The sequence below is a fragment of the Leucoraja erinacea genome, chromosome 7 (assembly GCF_028641065.1).
Source record: "Leucoraja erinacea ecotype New England chromosome 7, Leri_hhj_1, whole genome shotgun sequence".
Classification (NCBI taxonomy): domain Eukaryota; kingdom Metazoa; phylum Chordata; class Chondrichthyes; order Rajiformes; family Rajidae; genus Leucoraja; species Leucoraja erinaceus.
Genome location: NC_073383.1, coordinates 31,285,974 through 31,299,676, shown reverse-complemented (window position 1 = coordinate 31,299,676; position 13,703 = coordinate 31,285,974). Strand labels below are relative to the sequence as shown.

General features: G+C 44.2%; 1 protein-coding gene across 2 annotated transcripts in view; it reads left to right on the top strand.

Annotated features, from left to right (window-relative positions):
• Positions 1-13,703, top strand: part of ifih1 (interferon induced with helicase C domain 1) — a 68,684-nt gene that overhangs the window by 41,530 nt on the left and 13,451 nt on the right. For both annotated transcript variants that reach the window (XM_055638145.1, XM_055638147.1), the window contains exons 5-8: positions 3,821-4,050; positions 5,718-5,928; positions 9,428-9,633; positions 12,384-12,500. In XM_055638145.1, coding sequence (XP_055494120.1) covers positions 3,821-4,050; positions 5,718-5,928; positions 9,428-9,633; positions 12,384-12,500 — 764 coding nt within the window. The remainder of the gene's footprint in view (positions 1-3,820; positions 4,051-5,717; positions 5,929-9,427; positions 9,634-12,383; positions 12,501-13,703) is intronic.

Sequence of the window (13,703 nt, the reverse complement as noted above, 5' to 3'; positions counted from 1 at the left end):
TGTCATTCTCTTGCTCAGGGTGGTACGGTGGAGCAGAGGTAGAGTTGCTGCTTTACAGCGCCAGAGATCCAGGTTCCATCTTGACTACGGGTGTTGTCTGTACGGCGTTTGTACGTTCTCCCTGTGACCTCGTGGGTTTTCTCTCGGTGCATCAGTTTCCTCCCACATTCTAAAAACTTGCAGGGTTATAGGTTAATTGGTTTCGGTAAAATTGTAAATTGTCCCTACTGTGCCTGGTGAATGATAGGTGGATCGCTGGTCAGCGCAGACCCAGTGGGCCAAAGGGCCAGTTCTCATGCTGTATCTCTATACTAAACTAAATTAAACTAAACTATCCTGCACCTCCCTCTCGTTCCTTGCATCATAACCTTACATTTCTGTTTAACTTTTCCCTGTTCTGATAAAGGATTATATGTCCTGAATCTCTAGCCGTGTCTTACTCCACAGTCGTTGCCTGACCTGTATTAACAATTTCCATTTTATTCTTTATGGAAAATGAAAGGCCTCGAGTGGGCAGAGAAAGGATGTTTCTGTTTGTCGCTGGCCTTCCATAGCAGGAAGTGGGAGAATCTGGGACCAGAGGTCACAGCCTCAGAATAAAAGAGCCGACCTTCAAAATGGAGATGAGACATTTCTTGAGTCAGAGAGTGGTGAATCGGTGGAATTAATTGCCACAGATGGCTGTGAGGCCAAGTCATTGGGTATTTTTAAAGCGATGATTTATGGGTTCTTAATTAGGAAGAGTGTTGAAGGTTACGGGGAGAAGGCAGGAGAATTGGGTTTACAGGAAAAGATGGGTCAGGCATGATTGAATGGTGGAGCAGACTTGATGGGCTGAATGGCCTAATTCTGCTCCTATGTCTTATGGTCTGTTGATAACCCCATTCTGATATAAGCCGCTTCCTCCCCAGACTACCTAGGTCTCTCTGACACTCGGGGAGAAGTCTCCATTATTGCAATTGTTATAACAACCATTTGTTAAATAGCAACATACTCCTGCATATAACCATATAACCATATAACAATTACAGCACGGAAACAGGCCATCTCGGCCCTACAAGTCCGTGCCGAACAACCTTTTTTCCTTAGTCCCACCTGCCTGCACTCATACCATAACCCTCCATTCCCTTCTCATCCATATGCCTATCCAATTTAATTTTTAAATGATACCAATGAACCTGCCTCCACCACTTCCACTGGAAGCTCATTCCACACCGCTACCACTCTCTGAGTAAAGAAGTTCCCCCTCATATTACCCCTAAACTTCTGTCCCTTAATTTTGAAGTCATGTCCTCTTGTTTGAATCTTCCCTATTCTCAAAGGGAAAAGCTTGTCCACATCAACTCTGTCTATCCCTCTCATCATTTTAAAGACCTCTATCAAGTCCCCCCTTAACCTTCTGCGCTCCAGAGAATAAAGACCTAACTTATTCAACCTATCTCTGTAACTTAGTTGTTGAAACCCAGGCAACATTCTAGTAAATCTCCTCTGTACTCTCAGTTTGAAAAGTGGTGGTTATGTTGTGACCATGTTCCTATCACAGCTGACACTAAGCCTGCATGTATAAATGTCAGCATGACTTAGTACAAGTGTAATATTAATTTCCCAAACTTACTAGCAGTATTGGTTCTTAAGTCACATTGGCTGAGGGGAATGTACAAAGAGACAAAAGAAAGGGACAAATATTTTCATTCTTTTAGAGGCACAAGGAATTATAAAATGCCATAATTGCAAACACCCCTGAAACGCATTGTCAGGGGGTGGTGGTGGAGGCTGATATGATGGTGGTGTTTGAGGCATTTGGATAGGCACATGGGTATGCAGAGAATGGAGGGGTTGAGTTCAATTTGCCTTCATGTTCAGCACGAACCCTGAGGGTTGTAGTTCCTGTGCTGTACTCTTCTACGTTTTATCATCACTCCCTCCATCAAGGATGGTGACTTTGCATCATTTACCAATTGGGTAACAGCAGCTCCCCAAGACTTTCTTCAATGGAAGCTCCCGACCAGCCATTTCTATCACTAGAATAACAGGTGCAGTGAGCACATCAAGTCGGAGAGTGATACAGAGTAGAAACAGCCCAACTTGCCCACGCTGACCAACATACCCCATCTACACTCGTCCCACCTGCCCGCGTTTGGCCCATATCCCTCTAAACCTATTCTATCCATGTATCTGTCTAAATGTTTCTTAAACATAATAGTACCTGCCTTGACTACCTCCTCCAGCAGCTCATTCCATGCACCCACCATCCTTTGTGTGAAAAAGTTACCCCTCAGGTTCCTATTAAATCTTTCTCCCTTCATCTTAGACCTATGTCCTTTAGATCTCGATTCCCCTATTCTGGGCAAAAGCCTGAGCATGTATCTGATCTATTCCTCTCAGATTTTGTACACCTCTATAAGATCATTCCTCATCCTCCTGCGCTCCAAGGAATAAACTTCTGGCCTGCTCAACCTATCTCTATAGTTAAGGCCCTTGACTCCTGGCAACATCCTTGTAAATCTCTGCACCCTTTCCAGCTTTTCAACATGTTCCCTTTAACAGGACGACCTAAACTGATCATCCTACTCTAAATGTGGCCCCGCCAACGAATTACATATGTGTAACATGACCTCCCAACTGCTACATTCACCATCTCAAAAACAATTAGGAAATAACTATAAATGCTACCCTTGTTAGCTTTTATGTTTTACGAATGACCAAAAAGTGACTCGGCATTACAAAGCCCGCTGCAATTGGGATGGGTTTGTTATTACATATTTTTCACGTCTCTGGCGAAACAAGAAGCTGGAATCTTGAGCAAAACACAAAATGCTGGCGGAATTCAGTGTAAAATACATAGTTTGCCAGAGGCGGGGGTTTGAGGCATGCGAGGATTGGAGAAGACATGAGAGAAATATATAAAATTAAGAGAAGCATAGACAGGGCAGACAGTCTGATCCTTGTTCCCAGGTTGGAAATGTCCAACACTGGAGGGCATAGCTTTAAGTTAGAGGGGGAAAGTCTAATGGAGATGTGCGGGGCAAGTTTTTTAAAAAAAAATTTTTACACAGAGTGATAGGTGCTTGGAACCCGTTGTCATGGGTGGTGGTGGAGGCAGATTGTGCCATTTAAGAGACTTGGATAGGTACATGGATATGAAGGGATATGAATCATGTACAGGCAGATGAGATCAGTCAAACATTGTGGACTGAATGGACTATTCCTGTGCTGTACCATTCCAGGTTCTATTTAAAAGACACTTGGACAAGTACATGAAGAGGAAAGGTTTAGAGTGGTATGGATCAGTTGCAAGCAAATGGGTCGAGCTTAGATTGGGCATCTTGGTCGGCATGGACGAATTGGGCTGAAAGGCTTGTTTCCGTATTGTATGATTCTATTACTCAGCAGGTCAGGCAGCATCTGTGGAGGGAATCAGTCTGCAGAAGGGTCCAGACCTGAAACGTCGCCTATCCATTTCCTAAACAGATGCCGCCTGACCCGCTGAGTTCCTCAAGCACTTTGTGTTTTAATCAGTTCTATGTCGGTCAATTTTTTTTTACTTTAGTGATCCCCGTACACTTAACACTATCCTGCACTCTAGGGACAATTTACAATTTTTACCAAAGCTAATTAACCTGTGTGTGTTTGGAGTGTGGGAGGAAACAGGAGCACCCAGAGAAAACCCACGCACTCACAGGGAGAACGTACAGACTTCACCCCTAGTCAGGATCAAACCCGAGGCTCTGGCACTGTAAGGCAGCAACTCTACTGCTGCACCATTGCACCACCCCTACTCTTTATTCATTATCTTCAAATTCTATGCCTTGTTTTCTAGATCTGGATGAGGAGGACAGAGAGAGCGGCCGGCGTTCTCCGATCCCCGAGCTCCAACTCCGAGACTACCAGCAGGAAGTGGCAGCTCCGGCCTTGGAAGGCAGAAACATTATCATTTGCCTTCCCACGGGAAGCGGGAAGACCAGGGTGGCTGTCTACATTACCAGACACCATCTAGACAAACTGAAGATGCAGGGGAAGACAGGGAAGGTTATTGTGCTCGTTAACAAGGTAATTAATTGTGCCTCTTGCTGGAAACTTTCATACAATGCAGGAACGATATAACACTAATAACATTAGGATAAATGGGAGATAGATAGTATCGTTGACAGGGAAGATGGTTATCTTGAGATCATGATCAGTTGGACAAGTGGGTCGAGGAATAGTTTAGTTTAGTTTGGAGATGCAGCATGGAATCAGGCCCTTCACCCCACCAAGTCCACGCCAGCCGTCACACTTGCTCTTTGTGATGCCACCCTCTCATCCATCCCCTACATACTAGGGGCAATTTTACAGAACACATTAAACCTACAAAGCCATACCCGTGGAACTGGGCAGCACGGTGGCGCAGTGGTAGAATTGCAGGTTTACAGCGCCAGAGACCCAGGTTTGATCCTGACTACGGGTGCTGTCTGTACGGAGTTTGTACGTTTTCCCGGGGCTCCGGTTTCCTCGCTCATTCCAATGACGTACTGGTTCGTACGTTAATTGGCTTCAGTAAAATTGTCCCTAGTGTGTAGGATAGTGCGAGTGTACAGGGTGATCACTGGTCAGTGCAGCCTCTCAAAGGGCCTGTTTCTCTGTATCTCCAATGACCACACAGCCAGCACCTAGGCTGGTTCGTACGTTAATTGGCTTCAGTAAAATTGTCCCTAGTGTGTAGGATAGTGCGAGTATACAGGGTGATCACTGGTCAGTGCAGCCTCGGTGGGTCAAAGGGCCTGTTTCTGTGCTGTATCTCCAATGTTTAAACTCCACACAGCCAGCACCCTGAGGTCAGGATTGAGGCAGCAGTTCTCTCAGCTGCACCACTGTGCCACTAAAGGAGCTTAATTTAGATAAGTGTGAGGGAAGTCAAACCAGGGCAGGACCTTCACAATAAACGGTGGGGCCCTCGGAAGCGTAGAGCAGAGGAGTCTAGGAGTTCAACTACATAGAAGCCTGGTAACAAGGTGGAAGAAGCTGTTCCTTAGTCTGGAGGTGCTTGCTTTCAAGTTTCTGTATCTTCTGCCGGATGGGAGCAAGGGAAGAAGGAAAGACCAGGGTGGGATAAGTCTTTGATTATGTTGGCTGCTGTACTGAGGAAGTGTAAGGTGTAAATGGAATATGTGGTGGGAATCAGATTCATCATCAAAATAACAAATTTGTTTTTAATATTAAATGTAGGTTCAGGTTTATTATTGTCACGTGTACAATGGAAAGCTTTGTTCTGTGTGCTATCCATTCACTTTCTGTCAACATGTATATCCATTCACACTTAACGTTGCCTCAGCAAGGCCACCAGCATAATCAAGGACCAGTCTCACCCTGGTCACTCCCTCTTCTCCCATCTCCCATCAGGCAGGAGGTACAGAAACGTGAAAACACACACCTCCAGATTGAGGGACAGTTTCTTTCCAGCTGTTATCAGGCAACTGAACCATCCTATCGCCAACTCGAGAGCGGTCCTGAGCTCCCATCTACCTCATTGGAGACCCTCGGATTATCTTTAATCGGACTTTGCTGGACTTTATCTTGCACTAAACGTTATTCCCTTTACCATATACACTGTGAAAGGCTTGATTGTAATCATGTGTAGTCTTTCCACTGGCCAGATAGCACACAACAAAGCTTTTCACTGTACCTCGGTACACGTGACAATAAACTAAACTAAACTCTTGCACTAACGTGTATTCTAGGTGCCGCTCGTTGATCAGCATTTCCGTAAGGAGTTTAACCCCTTCCTGAAGGACAAGTACAGCGTGAGCAAGATAAGTGGTGACACCCAGCTGAAGATTTCCTTCCCCCAGGTGGTGCGTGAGCACGACATTATCATCTGTACCGCTCAGATCCTGGAGAACCAGCTGGTGGAAGCCACAGATGGGGAAGCAAATGACCTCAAAATATCAGGTAGACTTTACCTTCGTAGACACGAGGAAATGTAAATGTTGGAAATCTAACGCTGGGGTAACTCAGCGGGTCAGGCTGGAGAACATGGATAGCCGCCGTTTTGGGTCGGGACCTTTCTTCAGACATTGAAGAAGTTTCAGGTCAGGACCCTTCTTCCTCTCAAGATTTTATACACCCCTATGAGATTGCCCCACAGCCTCGTGCATGCCAGACTCAGACTCTGAAGTAGGATTCCAGCCTGAAACGTCACCTATCCATGTTTTCCAGAGATGTTGCCCGAACTGCTGAGATACTCCTGCACTGTGTGTTCTATTCACACCTCTGCCTTTATTATGCTTTTTTAATGTGCTATTTATTGAAACTATAGCCATAGATCTTTGTCTTCCCCCACATAAAAACAGTAATATTGATTGATTGATTGAAAGACACAGCATGGAAACGTTTATTGTCGCGTGTACCGAGGTACAGTGAAAAGCTTTTGTTGCGTGCTTTTGTTGCGTGCTAGCCAGTCAACAGAAAGACAATACATGATTACAATCGATCCATTTATAGTGTATAGATACATAATAAGGGACTAACTTTCAGTGCAACTTGAAGCCAGCGAAGTCCGATCGAGGATAGTCCGAGGGTCACCAAAGAGGTAGATAGTTGCTCAGCACTGCTTTTTGGTAATGATAGGATGATTCAGTTGCCTGATAATAGCTGGAATGACACTGTCCTTGAAACTGGAGGTGTGTGTTTTCACGTTTCTATACCTCCTGCCTGATGGGAGAGGGGAGAAGAGGGAGTGACCGGGGTGAGACTGGTCCTTGATTATGCTGGTGGCCTTCCTGAGGCAACGTAAAGGGTGAATAGATATACATGTTGACAGAAAGCATTTTAAAGTCAGAAGGAATAGTAGTAGAATTAGGCCATTTGGCCTATCAAGTCTACTCCGCTATTCAATCATGGCTGATCTATCTCTCCCTCCTAACCCAATTCTCCTGCCTTCTCCCCATAACCTCTAACACCTGTACTAATCAATAATCTATCTATCACTGCCTTAAAATATCCACTGATGGCCTCCACAGCCTTCTGTGGCAAAGAATTCCACAGATTCATCACCCTCTGACAAAAGAAACTTCTCATCTCCTTCCTAAAAGAACATCCTTTGATTATGAGGCTATGACCTCTAGTCCTAGCCTCTCCTGCTAGTGGAAACATCCTCTCCACATCCACTCTATTCAAGCCTTTCACTATTCTGTATGTTTCAATGAGGTCACCCTCATTCTTCTAAACTACAGCGAGTACAGGCCCAGTGCCGACAAACATCATAGGTTAACCTATTAATTACTGGGATCATTCTTGTAAACCTTCTCCGGACCCTCTCCAGAGTCAGCACATCCTTCCTCAGATATGGTGCCCAAAATTGCTCACAATATCCCAAATGCAGCCTTAACAGTGCCTTATAGAGCCTCTACATTACATCCCTGTTTTTGTATACAAGCCCTCTTGAAATGAATGTTAGCATTGAGTTTGCTTTCACAAGTAATAGACACTTGGACAGGTACATGGATAGGAAAGATTTAGAGGAATATGGGCCATACGCGGGCAGATGGGACTATTGTAGAGGGGGCATGTTGGTCTGAAGGGACTGTTTCCACACTGTATGACTCTAGGATGGTAGAGAATGATTCAAGCTGCCATAAATCATGAGGTGGTGAAATACTTGCTGTTCTTCATTTTTACCCAGTGTTTCCAACACTTATTAATCCATAAACATTCCCAAAATACACCTGGCCATCTTCCACATTATTAAATAGCTCTTCAGGGAAGTTATATTTCTGTACATGAACTCCACATTGTCCTGGCTGTATGATGGTTCATACTGATATGTTGTAGATGTCAGTAAATTCATCTGTTAAAATGCAAAGAATCTACCCTTGTAAAACCCTTTCTGCTATCTATTGTCTTAATTAGTGAATAAAAGATATCCAAATATTTCAGTTTCAAAACCAATTAAGTGAAATTTTGCACAGCTTCTGACATTATACTGGACGTCCCCAGGTGATAAATAATATACTGGTCATCCTTTCCCTCTCCAACCTCATAATCTCCATCTCATAGTGTCATTGAGTCATACAGCATGGAAACAGGCGTTTCAGCCCAACTTGCCCGGGCTGCCCAAAATGCCACACTACTCCCATCAGCCAGCATTTGACCCATATCCCTCTAAACGTTTCAGACCCATGTACGTGTTGTTATAGTTTCAACCTCAACTACCGCCTCTGACAGCATGTTCCATACACCCACTACCTTCTGAGTATTATAAAATCTACTATCAATAGTAGATTGCTTAGAACTTTCTTTATTGGACTTTATCTTGCACTAAATGTTGTAACATTTATCCTGTATCTGTACATTGACTATACGACTCGATTGTAATCATTTATAGTCGTTCCGCTGACTAGACAGCACACAACAAACTTTTCACTGTAACTCGGTACACGTGACAATAATAAACTAAACTTATTTGGTATGAATGATGGTATAAGATGGGCAGCATAGTGGCACAGCCGGTAGAGTTGCTGCCCCAGAATGGCAGAAACACAGGTTTGATCCTGACCTCGGGTGCTGTCTGTGTGTAGTTTGCACGTTCTCCCTGTGACTGGGTGGGCTTTCTCCTGGTGCACCGGTTTCCTCCCGCATCCCATAGACATGCAGGTCCATAAATTAATTGGCTCTCTGTAAAATTGCCCCAAAAATTGCTCAACAAAAATCATTTTCACTGTACCTCGGTACACGTGACAATAATAAACTAATCTAAACTAATTAGTCTGTGTAAATTGCCCCTGGTGTGTGGATGAGATGTGGAAGCTCGTTTGGAGAATAAAATGGGCGAACATTGGATTGGTGTAAAAGGTCGCTTGTAGGTCAGCACAGTCTCGCTGGTCCAAATGGCCTCTTTCTGTACTGTAGGGCCCCGGGACCACTTTTTCACCATCTTAGGAGTCATCCAGTGAAATGTGTTGTAGTAACAAATTCAATGACAGGTTGGTAATCTGCATCTGTAAGCAGGGAAGTCAACATTTTATAATTTTCTGCTGAAATAAAGGTCGATGTCACACAAATGATGTAAATTGAAAGCAAACACGCATAGACTCAGGAACAGCTTTTCCCCCTCGGCTATCAGGCTTCTGAATGATCCTTCCATAAGCTAGGGTACTGTCTGATTCATCCCATCCCATTGCGGACATTGACCTTTGTCTCTGGAACGGATGCGCTACAATGCTGAGAACTATATTCTGCACTCTGTATCTTCCCCTTTGCCCTACCTATTGTACTTGAGTTTGACTTGATTGTATTTATGTACAATATTATCTGATCTGTTAGGATAGCATGCAGAACAAAGCTTTTCACAGTATCTTGGTACACGCGACAATAATAAACCTCAGACCAGATTATTCCTGTGAACTTGTGGTGTGATGGATTGATTCAAAGTAATCTCTCCTATTTCCAGACTTCTCGCTGATTATCATCGATGAATGTCACCACACGCAGAAGGAAGGTGTGTACAAAAGCATCATGACAAGATACATTGAGCAGAAGCTGAACAACAAGAAGGAGACTGACGTGAAGCCACTTCCTCAGATTCTGGGACTGACGGCATCGCCAGGCGTGGGTGGTGCCAAGAAGAGGCAAAGGGCAGAATCGCATATTTTGCAAGTAAGATTCGGCATTGTGCCGATGGAATCAATGACGATTATAATTTATTCTCACATGGCCCTAGGTACGGTAAAATGCTTAGTTTTGCATACAGTAACATCATGCAGCAGATCTCACCCAGACAGCCACATCACCACGTTTCTGGCGATGACAAAGTTACAAAACATTCCTATCTACCGACGCACGGGGCAGCTGCATCTCTCCCCCACCAGGACCTCCTTTATTCTTGCCCCCCCCACCCCCCCCAACTCTCCGATGACCAGCCTCGTTCTCCGATGGCCCCCTCACTCTCCAATGGCCTTCCTCGCTCTCAATGGTCCCCTCGCTCTCCAGCGGCCCTCTTTACTGTCCAATGGTCTACCTCGCTTGTGGTGATTGCTCACGGGCCCCTCTTCGTTCTCGCAGCGAGGGCCCCGTCGATCTCGGCAGTGGGCGATTCGGGCCTAGTGGAGGGCTTGGTCCCGCTCGCCAGGAACATTCCCAGCCGCATTGATCGCCGGGAACAGGCCATTCAGCCCAACTCGTGCATGCTGACTAGTATCATTCCATATCAGAACCATCTCCCACCACTTGGTCCACTTGTTACTTTATTGTCACTTGTACCAAGGTACAGGGAAAGTCTTTGTTGCATACAGTTCAGTAGAAGTATTAACATACATAAACACAATCTTAGATTCAGTACAATGTAGCAATCTTTTGTCCCTCCTCAGTCTTGAAGAACATTCTTAATAGTGCTTCATATTTCAAGGGGAAAGATGAAATTATAGAATTTGGATCTTTGACTGAATCCAAGTGCAGATAGCAATACCTTAATGTGTAAGCCTTGGTAAAGAGATATAATGTGATAATTAGGAAAAACAAATAAAACGGCCTTGATAGAGTAAATATGGAGAGATGTTTCCACCAGTGGGAGAATCTAGGACCAGAGGCCATGGCCTCAGATTAAAAGGACGTACCTTTAGAAAAGAGTTGAGGAGGAATTTCTTTAATCAGAGGGTGGTGAATCCATGGAGTTCATTGCCACAGATGGCTGTGGAGGCCGTCAATTGATATTTTTATTGACAGATTCTTGATTAGTATGGGTGTCAGGGCTTATGGGGAGAAGGCAAGATAATCCGGTTGAGAGGGCTGGATAGATCAGCTGTGATTGAATGGCGGAGTAGACTTGATGGACCGAATGGCCTAATTCTGCACCTAAAACTTATGAACTTATGAAAACAGTTTCAGAAAATTGGTAGGAAGGAACTGCAGATGCTGGTTTACATCGAAGATAGACACAAAATGCTGGAGTAACTCAGCGGGACAGGCGGCTTCTCTATATAGAAGGATTGGGTGATGTTACGGTCGAGACCCCTCTTCTGAAGAAAATCCAGATATGCTGCCTGTCCCATTGTATTACTCCAGCATTTTGTGTCTATATCTTCTGCAGAAAATTGTTACTAAACACATTTCAACATCTTAGGGTTTTTGAAAGAAAGTGAGAATTAAATTTTAACTCTTTTCCAATCCAAACATGCTTAATTTAAGCCTCAATAGCTTTTGGCCCTTTGAAAAGTAATGATATTATTGAACGATATGTAAAAGTGAGATAATCAATTCCTATTAAGGGTGAGTGGTCTGTTTGTCGAGGCATGTTGCGGAGCCTCGTGTTCTTATTGATCTATGCATTAATTGAAGTTAAAAATACACACCGCAAAATCACAAAATAGCAACTATCGACCACTTGTTGTGTCAAAGGCCAAAATGCCAATCAATTTCAATTAGAAATAAGAACAAATTACTTTAACAGGAACATAGAACAGTGCAGCACAAAATGAGGCCCTTTGGCCCACGAAATCCACTCCAAACATGATGCCAAGTTAAATTTATCTTGCATTAAATGTTACTCCCTTTACCCTGCATATGAACACTGTGGCTGGCACGATTGTAATCATATATAATCTTTTTGCTGACTAGAGAGCACTGAACAAACATTTTTTTCACTGTACCTTGGTACACATAACAGTAATAATCATAAAATAGATAAACTAATCTGAAGATAGACAAAGTGCTGGAGTAATTCAGCGGGTCAGGCAGTATCGCTGGAGAACATGAATGGATGACGTTTCGGGTCAGGACCCTTCTTCAGACTGATTGCAGTGGGGGTGGAGGGTGGGGAGGTCGGGTGGATGAAAACTGGAAGTGAGAAAAAAATGGGTCAAATCAGGGGTGGCAACATATAGGCAAGAAGGTTCATTGATAGGCTGATTGATGGCTAGGGCTGGTGTGATCCCAAGAGAGATACATTGTTGTGAATTGTGGAACTGGTTAACGGACTGCTAGTAGAGGAAGGCGGAGGGGGGGAGAGGGATGGGAGGGGGAAAAGGAGGTGTTTGTAGATTACGTAAAATTGGAGAATTCAATGTTCATATTGTTGGGTTGTGAGTTACTCAAACAAAATTAAGGTACTGTTCTTCCAGTTTGCATTTGGACTCACTCTGGTGGAAGCCAGAGAGGTCAATATGGCCCGTGGTACTGAATTCCACAGATTCACCACCCTCTGACTAATGAAATTACTCCTCATCTCCATTCTAAAGGCGCGTCCTTTCCTTCTGAGGCTAAGCCTCTGGTCCTAGACTCTTCCACTGGTGGAAACAGCCTATCCAAGATCTCTAAAGTCTAAAGACTGTGTATTCCAGCATCTTCAGTCTCTTGTGCCTCCATTTGCTGTATGAATCTGACTGGCAATTCTCCTTTGTTTAATTCTGTAGATCTGTGCAAATCTCGATGCCTATAAGATAATGACTGTGAAGAAATACCTGACACAGCTGAAAGACCAAGTGAAAGATCCTGTCAAAAAGTTGGAAATAGCTGAAGGAAGAACAGAGGTAATTTTGGAATTATTGCAAGGAACATCCAACAGAAATACCTTTGGAATTATTATAATTTCTCTTAAAATCTGGAGGAATTGTTTGGATTTAAATTTGCTCCAATGTGAAGCTTCAAGTTTCACTTGCAGTTCCAGTTATCTTGTAGAATTGCGACGCCATGTACTACATGTAGAATCAAGGAAGTGCAGATATTGTGTTACCCAGAAGGACACAAAGTGCTGGAGTAACTCAATGGGTCAGGCAGCATCTCTGGAGAACATGGATAAATGATGTTTCGGGTCGGGACCCTTCTTCAAACCGATTGTAGGGGGAAGAGGGGAGGAAGCTGGGAGAGAGGAACGTCAGGACAAAGCGTGGCAGGTAATAGGTGGACACAGGCGAGGGGATGTTTGATAGGCAGATGTTTAGGAACAAAGGGCACAGATAACAAAAAAACAGAAGCTGTGAGACAGGATTGAAGAGTGGCCAATTGTGAAGCCAGAGGAAGGAAAGTAGACGGAATAGTGGGAGTCCAGGGGCGAAATAGGTGGAAATCCTGATGCGGATTGAAAGGTGGGATGTGGGGGAGAGAGGGGTGGGGAGAGAGGGGGATGTTGTTAGAGTTCACCTTAAATTGGAGAATTCAATGTTCACACCGTTGGGTTGTGAGCTACCCAGGTGTAATATGGGGTGAACATAGTAAAGTCTCCATTTTGCAGAAACAAGGAACTGCGGATGCTGGTTTACAAAATATGTGACGCAACGGTAGAGTTGCCATGCAGTGCCAAAGACCCGGGCTCGATCCTGACTATGGGTGGTGTCTGATGGAGTTTGTATGTTCGCCCTGTGACTGCGTGGGTTTTCTCCGGGTGCTCCGGTTTCCTCCCATACTCCAAAAACGTACAGGTTTGTAGGTTAGTTGGCTTCTGTAATTTGTCCCTAGTGTGTTGGATAGAACTAGTGCATTGGGTGATTGTTAGTTTGTGCGGACTCGATGGGCCAAAGGGTCAGTTTCCACGCTGTATCTCTAAACTAAACTAAATAAACCACCCTGGCCACCCTCTCATTTCAATCCTACCATCGGCAAAAAGGTACAGAGCATTTCTCCTGTATTAAAAAAGTGATTTTCAACATTCATACTATTTCGTTTTTATCTGAGAGAATAATAACTCGTGTGGAACAGTCTCCCCTAATACGTTTCAAATCCATCAGCTGCCCTCG